General features: G+C 39.8%; 1 protein-coding gene across 2 annotated transcripts in view; it reads left to right on the top strand.

Moving 5' to 3' along the window:
• The first annotated feature begins 7,671 nt into the window (after positions 1-7,671).
• The window catches only part of atp2b1a (ATPase plasma membrane Ca2+ transporting 1a), a 40,350-nt gene continuing 27,817 nt past the window's right edge, over positions 7,672-20,204 (top strand). For both annotated transcript variants that reach the window (XM_039601004.1, XM_039601005.1), the window contains exons 1-2: positions 7,672-7,810; positions 18,747-19,238. In XM_039601004.1, coding sequence (XP_039456938.1) covers positions 19,046-19,238 — 193 coding nt within the window. In that variant the 5' untranslated portion in view covers positions 7,672-7,810; positions 18,747-19,045. The remainder of the gene's footprint in view (positions 7,811-18,746; positions 19,239-20,204) is intronic.

Genomic DNA, 20,204 nt, shown 5'->3' with positions numbered 1-20,204 from the left:
CAAGATAAAGCAAATGCCAGATTTGTGTTCCTAACAGTTGTTGATACTCAATCTCACAGACACATTTCAAATGATATAAAAAAAACATTTCACCACAGTGAAACCACAAAGTCTGGGGTTTGTTCCACAAGCAGGAAAATGTCATTTAAATTCCACTCACATTCACAAATGCAGCTTTGAGAATATTCTGTTGTTTGACTCACTTCATGTGCTTATTTATTATTTAAGGTTCATAGTTGTATTTTGTGTGTCCATTAGAATGGGTTTTCTTCCTGTCTTGTTTAAATAAGTTAAATATGATGCTGTAGGATCTCTTTTCACTTTTCATACTCCATTTTAGCTTTGGTCTCTTGAAGTGCCTTGATCAGTGTAATCATGAAAAGAACGTTGGTTATGTACTATAAATCCAGATTCTCTGAGCAAAGGCATAGCCATGTGTAATCTGGTAACAAAATCCCAGATTTTAATTATAAGTTTGAATCAGAAACAGAGCAACAAGAAGTACCTGCATAAGCCTCTATGCTATCCCTTTAAAACCTGAACCATGAAATAACTGCCAGAAATCTTTAATTTGTTTGATAATGGAGTGTTTGTTGAACCTTTAGACAAAATATATGTAAAAATATATCAAATTTTAGTCTGCATATATGAGTTTTAATTTGTATCACATTTGCTACATTAGCCATATTTTTGCAATTTAGTCATTAAAAATCCATCCATCCATCCATCCATCCATTCGCTTCCGCTTATCCTTTTCAGGGGCGCGGGGGGCGCTGGAGCCTATCCCAGCTGTCATAGGGCGAGAGGCGGGGTACACCCTGGACAGGTCGCCAGTCTGTCGCAGGGCGTCATTAAAAATGTGTCATGCAATTTATATCATTTTTTGAGGGTAAAAACAAGCCACGCTGATGATGTAGAAGTCTCAAAAACTCACAAAAACACATAAAATACGATACGCTTGGCTTTAAAGGGCTATGCAGTGCACAAGAGCTTCATGCAGTGGTGCTACCACTTCTGAAATTACTTTAATTCATTGCTCTACAGCTTAATGTATTTGTAGTGTAAACTGCTTCTTTTTTACATAGGGATCTATTCATTATTTGTTTTAGGGTGTGCCAAACTGGCTGCTTTACATAAACACCATATCTCATAAGCTATAGATGTTTGCAGACTTATGCGTCACAGCTTGATAAAAAGCCAGGGTCCATGTGCAGGTCCCTGAGGAATCATAGATAGGGCAGTCTTGTACATAAAAACGGCAGGATAGTTTTTAGACAGAATCTATGCAAGCAAAAGAATAGTTTCATTAGAATAGCTGTTAAAAAAATATATACATCACGCATGCATGTCGCAAAGGTTGCTAGTTTGAGAAAAGTAACCCAGGAGCAGGCTTTGATTTTTCTAATAGACCAGTCTAAGAGCTGCTAAATATGATACTGCGCCTTTCCAGAAATTAGTGCTATGTATTGATTTTTGTTTTGATTGCTCCTGCCTTTAATGAGTTTGCTAAGCCAATGAGCTGCTAACCATAGCTCCTTCTTTACAAAAGTGAGTTGTATCTAAGTTGTCCAACTCAAGCTGTTGCTTAAAAATTATGGAATATTCACTCTAGTCCCTGGAAAGTCTCAGACACACATACTGTATGTGTACTGCTTCTCTGTCCTTTGAAAGTCAAAGCAATAGCCTAACCTAGGACAAGGTGTGCACTTGTGTGTCCATCTGTAGTGTGTGTGCACAAATGCTAGGATTCCTTTGCACCAAGAAATTTAGGACCTAGTCTATAACCCTCCCTGTCCTGGTCCTTGTGCCTTTCCCAGAGGAAAAGCCCCCTCATGTGAAAGGGAAGAAATAGGGTGTAAAGGGCACCAAGTTCCCATTGGATCTCCTCCTCTGTGCCCCATCTGTGCCCAGTCAGTGCCACTCTGATTTGGACATTGCAAAAAGCTGTGTGTCATCTTAAGGAAACAAGCTCTTTCAATGCGCCCCTCTCTTGCTCTCTGCGCATTCAGTGGGTTAAGCAAAAAAATCTGATGTGGCCCTGTAATTAAGTTGCCATTAATTGTTTTGCCGGGTCCCTGGTGGCACTGCTCAGACTTTAGGGGAAGAGAAAAGCAGATTTGCTGATGAGCTCCACGCCTAGCTGAACAACTGAGCGCAGTAAAAACGATTCTTAATTACCGCCTGTTGCCACTAATTTACCCAAAGTCACCTCTGCCAGCATGTTAACTAGCCCTTGCTGTCTAGCTGTGCTTAAACACTCGGGTTTGTTCCCTTTTTTGTTTAATTTGTTTCTTATTTTGAGACTGAAACACACACAGTCAGTGTTTAATTCTGCAATATTTTTGTCCTGTATGTTTTGTTTTCCACTTGCGTTCCAGTGTTTTCCATGAGCACTGGAAAAGTCTAAATGTGGGCTCTCAGGTAGTTTGTGTGCCTTGGCGGTAATTGAATAAACACTATTTATATGCCCTACATTTTATGACATGTAAAATGTTCACTGGCCTGAATGAAACACGCTTTCTAGCTTGACCACTAGCTGGGCCAAATGTAAATACAGAAGATATCAACAGAAATCAGAGCATGGAAAGCATGCTCCCCCTCCCGCCCCCTCCCGCAACCACACCAACACACCCTTCTATGGCTCGCCATCACACGTTCAAGTTTATATGGTGATGGCATACTATAACCATACACAGACTCTTCCACTCACACAACCTAATTTTGCACTGGGTGGGTCGCTGTCCTTACAAAGTCTGGCCTCAATGGGCACTTGAGGTGAATTATTGTTTGCGAGTGGAAACTTGGCCAGATAATCTCAGTGCTGCTGGCTCAGGGCTGAGCAAGACCACTGTCTCCTTCCCTACGCACACACGGGGCACACACAGCTTTTGTTTTACCATCTCTATTTCCAGTTCACACTTATTTGCTGACTCTTCGCCTTTTACAATAACTCCTTGTCTATGTACTTTTGCTCCATCTTTCTCTTCCTTTTCTATGACCTCTGCTTCTCCTCCTGCTCTCTCTCTCCACTACCCTTTTTCCCAGAAAACTCTGGCCTTTATCCCACAGGCCATTCACCTCTCTGTGGCCGTCCTTGCCAGTGCCGTGCAGTAAATTCCTGGGGTAGCTGGAAACACAAACATGCACAAACCTAAGGCAAGCAGCTCAATCAAGACAGACCCCTCCATAGCACCACTTCACCTACCACCACCTTTCCTTTCTCAGTTTTCCTTCGCACAAGGGGTCTTTGTCAGTAAGACTGCTCCACAAGGTCTCTCTTTAGATCTTCTCTTCAGCATTTGTCTGCACCATAGGTATAATTCATGTGTCTGTGTCTCGGCTGTTTTGCCAGTCAGCAGAGTTTGAATGTTAATCTTATAATTGGGGTCTTCTTTAGCAGACATTAACCAATGTTTGGACTCAGGATTTCAGGAAAAATGTGATTACAGTGATTATGGCAGACTAATGATGTGTTAGATAAGAAAGGTTTGTTATTACCCGGTGCAACAGCCATCCCTAATATCAACTTTGTCTGATTAATATAGCTCTTGTCCGTTTTGAATAATGGGTCTAAGCAGTCTGTTACAGTGCAACCTTATAACACTAAAACCAACTTTATTTGACATATTAACATCATATAAAGTGAGATTTATGTATAAATGCTTAGAAAGTGGACTTCTGATTAATTTGCAATTGGAAAATTCTTACACGTCAGCATCTGTGATCGACAGTCTTTCTCTCAAGTATGGAACACTGTTTTTCCTCTTCCTCTTCAAAAGGAGGAAGTCACTCCCCACACCTCTATGTCTAACGCTTTGCCAATGTGCTGAGCCAGTGGAAAATGAGATGTCCGCTCAAGAAACAAAGTGGTGTAGATAGATTGGCTGACCAAAGGAAGCAATATTCATACAGCATGTCCTGACTGATAGGGACCCGGCTATGTACGTCTGCTAATGAGACATCTTCATGTTCACATTTTCCACTTGCCTCGCCTCAAGAGGCACATGATCTGCTGGTGCAACACAGGCATTTCCACCGCAGTCATGTGTTTATTTAGAAAAGTGTTTAGGAATTAACTGATAATCTTTCTGTGGCTTCTGTTTTCCATTCCCTTTGGCTTTTTTCTTTGTGCAAATGTCTTAATCAGTTCAGAGTCGCGTGTTGTCTGAAAATGTGATAAGCTGCAGAGTCGGCAACAACGTTCCTCGCACAACAGCAGACACATTCATACAGTGCCGGTTGCTAGACGCTTTTCAAACCGAACCTGCAATTATTTGTCAAGCTATCTTGTCTCATGGTGTGTAGAACAGTATCCCAGTAATTAAAGCTCTATGTTGGGATGAACGAATAATCACGCTTACCAAAGCTGTGTTGCTTAACTTTTTTGCCTCCCCTGACTATCCGCCTCAATGTGACCATGTGTTTACCTTTCTGTTTAGAGCATTTTTGCAACACATGCAAAAGTTACCCTGAAGGCAACATCCCCTTTTTGAGTGCATTTTGGCATGTTTCATCATTAATGCTTACTCAGACAGCATGAACAAGACATTAGCATGCACAAAGGCTAATGACACTTGACATTTACTGTAGTTCACAAGATGCTCCAGAGCATATGGCAAATTTCCACCAAGAAACTGAGTCAATAGAGAGATTCAGACAACAGCTGTGGGGAAAATGATTGGTCTCCTCAATTTGAAAACTCAACATGGCTCTCAGAGAGTCCCGCTATTTGCATAGATGCAATTTCCTCGAGTATTAAAAACCAGGAGGAGTTCTGCAGTGGTTTGGTTTCTGGCGTTCGTAGACACACACGTGGTCATTTCCACTCAATTTTCAGGGCTAAACAATTCACTTTTGCCATTAACAACCTGCATCTAGATTGTTTCCCATACAACTAAAAGGCCCTTGGTGCGAGTCTTCATCATATTGCTCACTTCTGTGGTCCATAAGTGTTTAAATGGATTGAAAGATTAAGTGGTTTCAAGTGAACAAGCACGGAGTGATGGTACGAGGCAGAATTCCAATTTATTTTCTGTCAGCTTTAGAAAAGACATTACAAACATCATTAACAGCTTAGAAAGAAATTGTTATCATGGAAAAAGCTTTGTTTTTTACTGACGTTTTGTAATGAATTCTAATGGTTTACAGTTAAAATATGCATGCATGCTTTATGTTCCATTATTCACAAAGGGTTGCCACAGCATGTAAGCTCTGTGTGTTTTATTTGGCTGATTTTTATGCCAGATGCCCTTCCAAAAGGATTTGTGTTTCCTCCCAGGATGAAACCGAAGATCTTTCTTGTGAAGTGAATATGTAAACCACTACACTCTATGTGCTGTGCTTATACACATTAAGGTTAACAGTGAAATGAAAGGTTCACAGTTGATTAGCACAAAAACAGGAAGCAGGAAGTAAAGAGCTGTCCCCTCTAAAGATTCTTTCATGCATTTTTGTACAAACTGAACAATATCTAAAACTTAATTTGTGATCTTTCAGATTCATTTGCTACCCCTGAAATGAGCCAGACTGAACAACATGAATAAAGATACCCCACTAAATCTTCAACTTTCCTCCAGAGCAGGCCAGCTGATCTACAGTCCTCATGTATTTTTGATGTTGATTGTAAAGATCCATTATGAATCTATATTTGCATTCCTACCATTACCTTAAGTGTGTCCTCTGGTTCAGATAAAGAAGAAGGGCTGATGCACAGACTGATGGACTGAAAAAGAGAGAAAGAGATGCCCTTGGGGGTCAGTGAATAACCTAACATCTGCTCTGGGTTGGCCAACACAAAGCACTGCAGGCTGCCACTTAGGAAGCCACCAAAACCACTGACAGTGAACTGCAAAAATGGCAGACGTAAAAATAGATCTTGTCGCTGCTTTGGCACTATAGGGTTTAAAGGCCTGTGGAGCAAAGTCTGTGTGCCAAAGCTTGTTCAGATGAGGCCCGTGTTACTGCTGGGCGTACAGGGGAAAAAACATCAGCATCTAAGCACTGCTGCAGCTGCAGCTGCAGTTCTAAAGTTTTAGAGCAGAAACCTGACAGCTCACAATGTGCGAAGGGAGTGTGGGAGCTTCTGCAGCTTCTGCGAAGAACGTTTTTTTGGGGTTTTCTTTTTTTTGCCTATCTATGCATTTTGACTGATTGTTCCTCATTCTGCTTTAGACTGAGCCATTAAAGTCAAATCACAAAGACATAAGGCCAAATGATTGCACAAATCATCTTACATAAATCAAGTTGGGGTTTTTTTCCCCCTACTTCTTCTCTTCCTCTTTCTTTCCAAATCTCTTTTCTCCGCTTGACGTCTGTCTGACTCGGAAATTCTGAAATGATATTTTCCAACTTTTAATTTGCATACAAGCCTAAACACGTTGGACCTTTCTGAAGAGGCAGCTGCTGCCGTGCACTCAAGGCACTCGTGTTAATGATAAATCCCATTATGTCCAGACAGCAAGTGTATTACACTGAGTTTTGACCCTGGCCATGGTTATTTTCTGTTTATGATCTACCACAACTAATCTTTCTTTTTTTTTCTATTTTTTTTTAATTGTCAAATAGCAGTTTCTCTACCTGACTTGGTTTGTGCAAAGTTCAGATGGATTTTGCAAGAACCACCTTGTCTAAATTCTGGATCACAGACTTTCTAATTCCAATTAACACCTTGCATTCTATGTTACATAAAAAACATAAATTACAACATATTAGGCAATTACAGGGGACTTGTGCTGCAATATATTGCAGTACCAAAACGCTGTTGAATTTCTGTCACATCGGTGTAATGGCTCACATTGGAATGCAGTGCTGTTTGCATTTCATTGACAGCTGCCCCCAGTAATAAGGAGGCTGATTGTGCAGAGTGTGTGACTCCCCGAGAGTACTAAAGGAATCGCAAAGAATACAGGCATTGAATCTGGTGAAGAGAGAGAGAAAAAACGCACTACGTCATGGAAAGAATAACGTCAGGTTTGATTAGGCGTCGAGGGGAAGAGCTGTCGTGCAGCCTAGGTGGGGCTGAGTCGCCCGGACAGCAAAACCGATGCATTTTCGTTGCCTACTGTCTGCAGGCTGCATCATATGATGGGGGGGCTGTTGAATAATCCTGTTATTATAAAGCTACACGGGAGCAAAGAAGGAGTACTAGGGGATCATGACGTAACCGTTTCCATAGGCGACTGATATGCTGGCTAAGCCAATGGGAATCCACACCAGCGGTCCATACCCATCCTCCTTTTGACGTGCATCACATGTCCCCGGCGGTGTTGTGACAGAAATGAAAAAGGCGAGGCGAAATGGTTCAGCCCCGTGCACTTCCGCTATCGTCGAGTTCCACTTTTACAACGTTATCTTTTGGCCGGTTGTCTCTCACGATATGCCCGATATCGCTTCAGCTTAATTTTAGCATTTTAAAATCATAGAGAAGCAACAATACTGCTGTGAGACACGCACCTTTTATCGTGTTGCATTAAAAATCAAATAGGTGGTCTTGGTCTGCATCTCTTCTGTGATTAAACATAAAGAGATTGTGTATATTCATCAGTCAGCCACGTGAGTTTCGGCAACATCATACCGCTTTTCCACCGCACGCATGTGTCATATGATTTCCGGTCAAACTGACATGGGTTTCCATGAGCTCGAGGGAGATAGGAACTATCTTGGCAGTGTGAGGTTTGCATGCTTTGGTTGTGGTTGTGACAGCGCAGTGGGCGGGATTATACCTCAGATCAGGGGAGAGAGTCTAGTCTTTGGTGAGACTGAGGGGGAGTTAAAGAGAGAAAGGGAGCTGGGGTGCTCTTCAGAGGACGGAGTAAGTATTATTTTACTTATATTTTTCTCTATTAGCGCGGCAAAATGCCACACAATAATTGATCTTTCCAAGTGATTTTGGATGTTGCATGCAACCCCATAACCGGTTAAGGTCTTCTCTTTTTGTGTGCACTGATCAACGAGGGCCAACCACTGTGGGTCGCTTGCCTTGGGTAGTTAGCTGTATACCAAGCTAATGTTAGCTATCTTGGAGGGATACTGACATGGGGCGGTTCGTTTTCCAACACAGGTAGCTAATCAGCCCGGGATGCTGCCAGATTTCATACGCTTGTGCTTAGTTTGCTTGGGACTTCTGCGTGGCTCATGGTTAAGTTTTTAGACTTGTCAGTCTGTTGGAAGTATCTTTTGTGAATTTCCCCTCTTTGCAGTCAGCATAAGCTAACGCATTAGTGCTAGTTGGCTAACCGTGTACGCTAGTCAGGACCGCTCTTATTTTTTAATAACATATCTGCTGGGCTGCACATTGACGTTTCGACTTGGTCGCTCCTCGCGGAGTCCCGCTGTTAAATAACACTTCAACTATGGACCTTCATATCTTTAAAAGAAAGTTGTCTGCATTGCATGTTACATGGTGATATGTCATTCAGCTTGTCTAACGCCTCGCAGTTCCCGTTTTATATGCAGATACATAACGTTAGTGGACTAATACTACAAAACGGCCTGGAACTATATTCCGCGAGCGCTGGGAGTCCACGCGCTGCGGTTGCTCAACACACTCAACACGGGCAACTCGGGGAACCCATAAAACCGCATTAGTCATTTCGGCTCTCTGACACCACAGTAAAGATGTTTTGAATCGTCGTTTATTGACTAACATCATTTTTAGGGGCTGTCATTTGCTGGTGTCGAATTCTGTTGTCCAACACTTAATTTGTACCGTATTCTGAAGACAATAATTTGACCGCAACTAGTAGGGTTTTAATCTCAAGCCCCAATCTCCTAACCTCCTCGAAACAATTACGAGAAACCCATTTGAGCAAGTATGGCTGTTTACCACTCTTAAATGTCCCGGTATGGCAAAACTGTCAGGTTATTTCCGAACTAAGGCGGAAAAAAACTGCCACTTTTAGTCCGTAACGCTACTGAAAGAACAACGCTTATTTCATACTTGCACTGCAACAGAAGCTCACAGACTGACTGCAGCTCGTCTCTTTAAATTACCTTCCACTTGCCCGTAATGTATCTCGTATTTCTTAGGGCTTCCAGGTACTGCAAGATGATTACGTACGTTAACGTTACACTCTTAATCTTGATTGACGACGTAATATAGATTGGTGCACTCAGACATTACCTGCAGTATCCAGGTCGATGTGGAGTGCAGCCACAGAGCACCTTTTGGTGTCTAGTTGAAGGGATCACTCCTTATCCAATTAAATAGCACCCAGCTTGCTGCAGCGCCAGCAGTGTCTTCCAGTGTTTGTATAATGACTTGTGATTCTACAGTGGATTGCAGGTATTATTGTAGTTGTATGAAAAGACGCTGAACTCGGTGACACAGAGCGTGCTAGTCACCTGGAGTAGTCATCTGTACTCTGGTCTTGTTAAATAATATAATGACAGATAAGCAATTACACGGATTTTATAATCACAATATCTTGCCGCACAATATTGTATTAGCTGCAATGACACTTGCTGTGATTCAGTTTGGAGATATGTTTGAATTTTCTAGCTAATACTGCATTAGAAGTCTATTTTCCAGGTTTAGCAGTGAGTAATGCTTCATCGTAACTACCTAGCGCAGCATATAGAAATTGAGTTTGTTTAATGATTCACTTAAATCATCAGTAACACAATCTGTTGCTGTGTCTGAGCCCTTTGAACTCAGACTGTTGCTGTCACTCAAGAATGACAAAAATATCTTTTCTTATTCCTTGCTGTGCCACCCTTTTTTCTAATGGCTGATTATAGACATTACTCCTCTCCTTGAGTGACTAATATGAGTCAGTAGTTGTTTGAATATTTTTTTTTATTCTTTTGAAAAATTGTTATATTGCAGAGGGAAGATCACTTGACCTTTGTGGCTCATTAGTTCGTTTGTAGAAAATCAACCTTTCAAGACTACACCTCTACGTCCTTTTCAGCAGTGCATGTTTTTTTTTTTTTTTCTCATTTGCTGTGCTGAAGAATGTTGTTCTCACCAATCTTACATGGTCCTTGCTGCTGAGATAAGTGCTTATTTTCGAGTACTTACAAAGGTATAGCCACTGTGAAGTAATTCGTCATATTTGGTATACTTTCTTCCAGGCAGTTGTCGCCTGCCAAATCTGTTCCTAACTCATCATGGATGAGTTCCTCTTACAGCTGCTGGTTCACATGTTCACGTATTTCATTGTCATGCTCTGCACTGCAGACAACTACAAGCCCAACATTAAGAAAAATTACTAACAATTGTCCTTAGTGTACTCTGTAATTCTTCAAGTTTAATGTTTATAATTGCTAGTTTAAAGCATTATTTCACTGAGGTGACCACTGCAGGTCATTAATCTAAGGTGGCGTTAAGCCTCATGTAAACCAGCATGGAAAGCTAAATATAGTGTGGTTTTGAACCACGAAGTGTCATGTATTCATCGTAACATTTACCAATGATGGCATTTTACTTATCTTTCTTACTGTGTGTGGATTGTAAGGTCAAGATTATTTCAAGCAGGGGGTTTAGGTTACAGGGTCTTTTAGTCATTCATTACTACTCGTTCATTTAAATCTTGTCTAACTTGGCACGAGAAACAAATTACACAGGTGTGACTACCAGTTATATGCTTCAGTTTTTAGTTGCAGGAGATCAAATGTACTATAATTGAAGATTGGCAAAAGTTATTATATACTGGGATTGTGCCTAATTAAAATAATTGCAAGGCACGTGCTACAAAATAGCCCTGAAGACTGTCAGAAGGTCTAAATATGCTACCAGTCAGTCTGACGGACATTTGTTTGTTTTGGCATCTCTACAACATGGTGGGCTCTGTGGCTTGACATGGCAATGATTAAAGGGACATTTTTAAAGTGGGCTAGATGATTTAACTGTAATATTATTATTATTATTTGTTCATTTGAACTTCAGCGTCATTGAGCTTATATAATAGAAGCATACTTCCAGACCCCAGCTTCTCTCATCGTAAAGCATTGCTGGTTGTCTTGGATGTTATCACTTGTGGCATACAGTATACAGTCCTGCTCTGGTGTAATCTTCTCTACACATTCAAACTGCCATTGTAGCATGCTCTGAAAAATCTTGCAACATTAGTACAGTGGAGGAGGGCCAGTAATATCATATGGTGGAAGCAATGGGAGAGCAATTCCTGCCTAATCAAGTCAGAGCAGTGTATTCGTGGGAAACAATAGCTCCCTGAAATACCACTTTGAGTTGATTTGTAATATTTTTGATTTGAATCAAATGAAATCATGTGGATCATGAAATCATTTGTCTGTTCCTCGAAGCTTCAAAACTTTCTTTCTAGTATACATTTTCACTTGGGCTATTTATTAACAGTTACAGCAAGTGGTTTCGTCATAATGAATGCAGAACACATGCATGACGTATTAAACCATAGCAATGCATTCTGTACTACAGGTTTGGGGTTTTTTCGGGGGGGGGTTGTGAAATATATAATCCACAAGTCAACAACTGTACATCCTAAAACTGAAATGATGGCAACAGCAATTTCAGACTGCAGCAGATAATGATGGGACAGCAGGACCCCAGGCCACCGATCTGGTCTGTGGAATCGCACATAACCAAGAACACAGAAAGCCTCTGATCTTCAAAGTGCCTCAATGAAAGATGCCTCATTTTGGAACATTTTGCATAGATGTGCATAGGATTGAAAAGCTCAATAAAATCATACCTCCTGGTTTGCATTTACATCTTTGACAGGAGGAAATTAGTAGAACAGAATAAAATTTTTATATTCATGTATAGTACCCAAAAAAAAAAAAATTTTTTATTTCATTTTATTTTATTTTATTTTATTATTATTTTTTTTAACAGTGGGGGGTAAGAATACAACTTTAACAACAGGATAGTCTTCCAGCACTCAAAAATACTCATGTGCTCAGTTTTACTTGTTTAAATGCCCAGCTCCCCCCTCATTTATGCATGTAAAAACAATTATTTTTGACATGCTCTATATAAGTTAATATAAACAGTTTTGAGGAACCGGTTAGTCTTCATGTGCCTAGATGGCCACTATGTACTAAATTTTATAACTTGTCTGTTCTGTTGTTATGTAAGAGGTTAAAACCCTGTCTATAGCAATGTGCTTCACCTGCATTGCTTTTGTAAGACAGCGTCAAACTATTTGTTGGTAAATTTAAGATATTACTGCGTGTGCATTTCAAATTCGTACTACTTGTTGTATAGCAAATTCTTTTTGTTGGCACAAAGGTTCAAAAAGAAAAGTACAACCTGTTCCTTAAAAGGTTTGAAAAGTAAATGCTAAGCGTGAAAGTAAAACTTTAATTGCTTAAAAAGTGGTGAAAAGTCTTAACACTAATCAGATCTTTTGCCAACAGGTTTGTAAAATGATTGGATATAAAAACCCAGAGAGGCTTTTAGAAGTAAACACAGACAGGCGTTAAAATCATTGTAAAAGATTGCATTGGCAAATAGTTCATTAGTTTAAAATGAATATTTTTCAACATTCAGTTGCAAAAAAAAAAAAAGATTTCATCATTTATGAAGCATAATACCATAAAAAGACTGAGAAATCTCTGTATGCAACACACAGTCTTAAAACCAACACTGAACGGTGGTAAAATTTGTGACCTCGGGCAGTAGTGCCTTATAATTGTACACAGGTAAGGGACATTCACACCTCGGAATGAATCCACAAATGTTTAATTGAAACTCTACCAGGTGGGGGGTTAAAAAATGTGTATAGCCAAGGTGTAATGGGCTAAGGCAAAACAGAAATCTGTGCTGTGGTATGATAAATGAAAATGTTAAATTATTTTTGGAAATATTGACATTTTTACCTTTCAGAATAAAGAAGAGGGCACAGACTGGCTTGTTATCAGTACAAAGTTTTACATACTGCACCAGAATTTTGGGGTTTTGTTTTTTTTTGGGGAAACCATGTTGTCCCTAAAAAACAATTTACATCTGCTTACCTACAAGACAGAACACATGAAGAAAAATAATGTACAAAGACTATATTTATTAATATTAGAGCACAAATAAACATTTTTAAAATAACGCGGTAGTTTTAAAGTGCCCATAAATTGATCTATAAATATAATATGATAGACAGTGACTACATATATAAAGATTTTATTCCTATTTATCCAGCATCCTTAGTTCTTGGAGGAAAAGATGATGGTTTACTTTGATTTCAAATGCTGTTGCGTGTCCTTCCATACATGCAGTAAAAGGAGCTGGAGAGGAAAAGCGTGTTGACGGTGATATCTCTGACTGTGCGTTCTCATGAACTGGCAGCCTGACAGCGTTTGAGAGCTATGTAGAGGTTCCAGTCGGTGGGATGAAGTAGCACTCTCAGCTGCAAGCCACGCAGCACAAGGATGGCTGGGTGTCTCTGCTTTGTACCCTCCACATTTACATGGCCTGACCCAGTTCGGCAATGGCTAGCAGTGGGGGGAGGGGACAGTGTAGGGGAAGCTAAAAATATCACCTCTCGCATTAGGCAGCTCCATTGCAGAGGGATCCCTAGAATTGCTATCTTTGACTTGCATCAAGTTGTTGGCACATAAAGGTATTCAAATTGCCAGAGGGTTTCCTTAACATGGAAACAAAGACATAAGTATATTTATGACACATCCATCACCATTGTCCTGTCTACTTGTTCTCACTTGCTGCAGCCTTCTTTGTAGGGGATTCATTGTGACTGTAGTTTTGAATAGCCTTGTGATGTGCAGGTCTGTAATTCTTGGGTTAAACCAGCACACATCCACCCTGAGTTATCAGTCTGCTACTGTAGCTTGGAAAGGGTTAACTCTGGCCTCTGTCATTCAGCCATACCATGCCAGCTGTTGGCTTGGAGATCCAATCACAATCATTTTCCACTGTTGTAACATGTGAGCTGCACTGCAACCCTAAACTGACCCAGGGCAGCAAATGTTGGCACTTCCTTCATCTTGGCATTGTTGCTGCATGTTGGGTTAGGGGGTGTGAATGTTATAGTAAGACATGGGGTGGGGGGGTGCAGTGAATTACACTGAAAATTATAGGCTTGTCTTGAGTAGTCCATATGGTGCTCGAAGCAAGTTAAAGTCCTGCCACTTGATGCAAGTACTTTAGAGGCCATTAACAAATTTAGAAAGTCGCATGCTTTCTTTAGGGTACAAGATGGTCTACCCTGAAATTCACCTGTGTCAGGTTGGTGAGATTTGTGAACTTGCTCTAGTACGAAGAATTCCAAAACTATCCTGACTACAGCTGCATTTACTACATAGGAAATAATTTCATCCCTCCAGAAAAACAAAAAACAACCCAAATGACTTGCTTCTTGCTCTGGGCTAGTATTTTTCAGAGGTGAAGGAAACTAACGGGTGGAAATGCTGCTTTTCTAACATTTCTACTGATCTCCATTACTACCACATACAGGAAGGGAGTGAATCAGTTTGTTGTGTAGTTGCATTTTATTAATGGCCTGTAAAAAGAGCCATCAGTGTTTAGACGACAGTGGAAACACAGACAGCCAGCAGCCATAAGGAACCCAGTTTCTTGACAGAAATTCCTGGGATTAAAACATGTGCGTCATTTGCTTGGAATGGTGATTGCTGAAATACAATGTCACCTTTTTTAATATATAAATTTATATATTGTTTGACAACACTATAAAGTCTTGCGGTTTGAGTTTAGTGTGTGTGTGTATTTTGCCAGAGTACGTTGTGATTATAAAATCAGGATACTCAAGAATGAAAATGAAATGAAAACGAAAATGCCACATCAGGTTAACGACCACCTACCTCATCCTTATCTAAATGGGCATGCTAATATGGAATGAAGAGCCTAAATCTCTGGACAGCACAAATCATGCAAAGGTGCGTTTCCTTCTCACAGTAGGGATTTCCACAATGTCTCCCACCTCAGTAGCACACCCGGCCTGGCAATTATACCGTGTAATAAATAATAAATTCTGTCCCGTTTTCCATGGCAGATGGCTTCAAATAGTCTCGACATGTGACAGAATAATTTCCAAGAATCTCAATGGAATAAGCTGCAAGTATCCATTTGTGCACTGAGCAATAATAAAGGCTCCATTTACCCAGTTTAGAGTTCAAACGCTTTCTTGAGTTTGACATTCATTTGGAGTTCCTGTTTGCTGTAAAGACAGATGAAAAGTTTCCTTTCAAATGTGATTTGTGTTACTGTTTGAAATTTAGAAAGTGAGAAAAAGCAAGTAAAGTATCCCCAGTGTTATTTCCAGACATGGCTTAATGTTCCCGTGTACCCCCACTGGTGCCTTTCCTAATGGATCAGATGGCTGGGTCCAGATTCCTTGTGCAATGCAAGATTAGTTTGACATGGCTTTTAGTACAGTAGTGATTTCATATAGAAACTGGGCCCATCTTGTTAAATCTCAGCCATAAATCCAGTTTTGTTCCTTCTGGAATGAAGAAATCAATGAAATCAAACCTTTCCTAAAGCAGATGTACACTTGCTATGCTTCAGCCTCTGTAGTTTTATTAGGATGTTGCTTTCTCATCCGAGCTTCTCCAAGACATATTCGTATCAACCTGGTCGACGTGAATGAATCTGCCACATTGTGTTAGTCTGATTAACACTGAATGGACAGCAGCCTCTCATTAGAATGGACTCTCCCATGTAGAGCACCATGGAGGTCCCTCATGCGACGGATAGTCTTAATTAGATTAAACAAAAGGCTTTTCCTAGGGTAATCAGTCAGTTGGTCCTTGTTCACTACAGCACCCCAGGAGTCACACAGCAGGGAAGCCAGGGGCTTTATGACTGTGATTTGTTTTAGTTTTGTTTTTTTTGTTTTTTAAATTAAATTGTGAGAGACTTTATGTTGAAATGGCAAGGGGACTGATGTAGTCTAGAATAAATGGGGGTGTTTAGTCGAAAAGATTTGACTGTAATGTTGTATTAGAAGCTCTTCAACAGGCAGACTGAACTTGAAGTCTACAGTTATTTAAATTATACTTCTTTTAGTGTAGTAGTCATATTCAAGGGTAGCAGGTTCAGGTTCAGGTTACTTTATTTATACCCGTAGGTTGATTTGGCCTGCAGTAGTGAGTCATCCATCCTTGCACGCACATATTCAATATAAACAGAGACAACAGATAAGCATAATACAAAATACTAAAGAAATTAATAAAAACATAATAATAATGAATTCACCTGGCATAGGATTGTAAAGCTATGGATTTGTTCATCTAAGTGACAGCTGCTGCAGTGAAGCAGTTTTTAAACTGTGTTGTTCAACAGTTTGGGGCCAGAAACCTTTCTCTCAAACAGTGGCTCATAAGTTAGTTTGTTAGGTGGTCTGGTAATTTGTTTGAATGAGTTTCTGTTCTTTACAGATAAATGTTTTAGACCTGACACCAAGGACAAGGAGAAAATGGATTCAGTGAGAATGTGATTAAATGAAATCATCATGGTTGTATCAATGTGGAGTTTAGGTTTTTTTGCACACAGCTTCACAGTTTGCTTCAAAGTTTAGCTTTGAATCAATAATTGTTCTGAGATATTTCTAAGATTAAGCACATTCCATCACCCATAATGAACGTGATCTCTTGTGTATGAGTGCACTTTCTAAAATCAGTGATCATATATTTTGTCTTAGTTACATTTAACTGAAGACTCATCATACCTTTTAACAAAATCATCAAGTACTGGGCCATAGCTGATCCCTAAAAGCCTTCTGATTAAAATATGAGGATTGGGCTGAAAGCTGAAAACTAGGACAAGGAAGTGTTTAACATTCAGGTTGAACAAGGTTATTGTGGCATATACTGCTCCTATCTGTGGCCTGTAAGCAAACTGCATGGGGTCAAGGACATGCCCAGTTTACCTTAAAATATCTATTTTCATGTGGGTTTGTTTGTTTAAAGATTTTCATCATTCATTAAATATCTGGGAAAAGTAGATTTAGAAAACAGGGACTAAAACATCATCATCCATACATTAGGTCCATGCTGTGCCTGTAAAAACCTATTTTTAAAAAAATGGAATGAAATTAAGGATTTAGTTGTTGGGTGCAAGATTTATCAGGTCCATGAGACTTTTTACTCATATGGATCAGAAGGCCTGTTCCACATACCTCTCATCAATGTTAAAGTGCTGTTTATGTTCAGGCTTACAACACAGTAGCAGGATTTCTGGTATTGCAAGCAAGATGTTATTATGTATTGACTTTGTCCACATGTATGATCCCATGAGCCCAGGAATTCTTCCTTAAATGTTCACTTGGACTGTGTTAGCCGTGTTGATTTTGATAAAATATTGAAGTAATCTCATTTTGTGTACAACAGGTCTCTATGAAATCTTAATTTTACAAATTTGGCTGGAATGACTTTAAAGACAAGGGGCTTTATGCTCCTATCCCAAAAAGTGAAAAGTGTTACCTGATTTTTGTGCGCTTATTTATTACAGCAGGGTGTAAGAGTTTGTACTGTTTTGCTATCTTTTAGGGTCAGGTTATTTTCTCTCATCTGTCCCTGGTTTCAGAGTATGTGTGTATGTGTTCACTGTGTCCTCTGTTCTCTGTGAAGTTAAGATAACATTACTGAAGTTAGACATAACCCGATAATTTACTGTAAGTGCAGTAAAAGCTTGCCAACAAGCGTTTCTGTCTAAAATGACAGGGGAGAACAAGCTGGCAAGGCAGAGCATATTGTCAAGTGCAAAGCAATAAACTTAAGGTAAACACCTGGTTTAATTGTGCTAATCTTTTTTGCTCCACCTTGAAGCTATGGTCATTAAGGAGAGATCTTCTGACATGCTGACTTCAAGATGTGATATGCACTTTGTAGTGTCTTTTCAACAACATTCATATTTAACACAGTGACTTTATGTTGTATCAGGGTCTGCTGTTTATTTATTAATACAGATAGGGTAGAAGACGAACAACAAAGCCTTTTATTATATATCATAATTCAGAAAATTGCCTTTAACAATCTGTACAGCAGGCAACATCCTTATTTATTGTACATTTATCAGATGAGGAACAGTTTGTATTAATAGGAAAAACAGAAACATGATTTTGAATTGTAACTAAAAAGCAGATAGAAAATGGTCTTGTGATTTATTGTGCTTGTCCATGAGGTCTGTTAGTTGGTTGAACTGTCATGCTCTGGCTTTAACGTTGTTTAACATGGTTTTTATTTTGTTATTGTTTGAATATGTTCTGTTTTTTAATCACTTCATGCCTCATTCAAGTCCAACTTATGCAAGAGGCAAGAAAAATGTGTAAAAGTGTGAAAAAGCTACAAGCATTGTTGAAGCTCTGTTAACCGTAGATTACCAGTACATAATGCTCAAGAAGCTTTAACCAAGAAAGAGTGCTCATTACTAGTCAAGAGTTTTATCTTGATGGCAAAGTTATTTTATTGCAACTTAAGTAAAACTAATCAGAATCTCTTGCCAATTGATTGGAGGCAGTTCTGCTAATAATGTAGTTACTTGTCTCAGCAGCCCAGTGGTTTTATCTAATGAGTTTCAGTTCTTTTTATGCAAATATTAATTTTTCGTGTTCTGATGAGCATACATTTTGATATGTTACGTCAAAAAAAAAAATTTACATGTGAATGAAATTACAGAAGAGCGTGCCTCCAACTTGGTAGTTTATATACTGAAAACGAAATGATTTCCTGGCCAGCTATTAGTTAGCATAAGCGTTGTGTCAGTAAATGAATTTTAACCCCCCTCTTCATGTAATGGCCCATTTTGTTTTGAATATTGACAAATTTCTTTTTGTGTGTGTGCTCTTCTCTTCCAGATCTGGATGCATGGTGATCTCTGGCTCTGTGGGTGATCCTCAGTCACCATGAAAGAATAGGAACTCATCTCTCCCAGGGAAATGGCTTGTTTCATAATATCCCTTCTACCTGGCATATGACTCCAGCTGCCTGTGAAGGGCCTGTTGGCTGTTTATGGGAACTGTCACTGTGTTCACACTCTTGAGGATTTAAGAATTTCCAGGACAGCCCTTTTTTTTTTTTTTTTTGGTCTTTTTAAACCCCTGCTGTCAAGTCAAAGCAGCAACACTTTGCAATAGACTGGGGAGGCAGTAAGAAGATGGCGAACAACTCGTACAGTGGGGTGAAGAACTCCATAGTGGAGGCCAACCATGATGGAGAGTTTGGCTGCACACTAAAAGAACTGCGTGGGTTAATGGAACTGAGGAGTGCTGAGGCAGTAACCAAAATTGCGGAATATTATGGGGATATTCAAGGACTCTGCAACCGGTTAAAAACATCACCAATAGATGGTATAGTAACATTTTTACTCAACATGATTTGAGTTTGATCATTTACAGCATGACAGTTTTAGTTTTGGGAATGACAATGTGGTGCACACATAGTTTAGGAGGTGTGTCATCCACATTATGGATGCCTTGACATGACTTCCTTGGGAGCTTTCACAAACCAGACAGGTGGCCAGGCAGACTGGCTCTGACCTGGGCCAGTCCTGCTCTATTTCAAGGCCTGTGGATATGTCCCACACACCCTCCTTTTCTCCCTTTTCACCTCTCTGACTATGTGTGTGTATGTGCTTTTCTTTGTGTGTAGGTTTCAGACAGACCAGCTGTTTGCTTGGGCACAGTACCAGTCTGCAGGCAGGTCAATGTCCCACATGTGGTGGACAAAACAGGACTCTGTAAGGCTCGGTAGTAAAGTAGTGAATTCCTCTTTTGTGACTGTCTTCTTCAATATTAAATTCGTAACCTAATAATTAGAAGAATTGGGGAAAAAATTCCATTTAGGGTATAGTGAAACCCAAGTAGGTTGCTTTTGATGGCGCCTATCTTTTCTTTCTTTTTTCCCCTGCTACTTCTGTCTGTTTCCCTTTATAGACAGTCTGCCTAATCACCAGTATGACCTTGACTGAACTCTTTATTTGTGGGGATTTTCAGTTTGATCCCAGATTAAAATGGCACCACATATTCACTGTAACAGTCCTTTGTATGAGGTCTCTTGGTGCAAGGTAAAAGTCTCCTGAGCTTCAGTAAACCAAAAGGAGAGTGGTAAATACAAGCGTTTATAACACTGCAAAGCAACTGTTATTTGAGCAAGTACCATTAACTTACTTTAATCCTTAACCTTTCTTTTTTTTTCCTTTTTGATAATACTGCGCATACCATTTGTGCACGGTGCAGTTTGTCTAACTCCCTTTAGATTTACTAAAAGCAATGGGCCATTGTCTAAACTAATGAAAAATTGCTGAATAGGAATTT

Source organism: Oreochromis aureus, linkage group 17, assembly GCF_013358895.1.
Source record: "Oreochromis aureus strain Israel breed Guangdong linkage group 17, ZZ_aureus, whole genome shotgun sequence".
In the NCBI taxonomy this organism is placed as follows: domain Eukaryota; kingdom Metazoa; phylum Chordata; class Actinopteri; order Cichliformes; family Cichlidae; genus Oreochromis; species Oreochromis aureus.
This window is presented reverse-complemented; position numbering and strand designations above follow the sequence as displayed.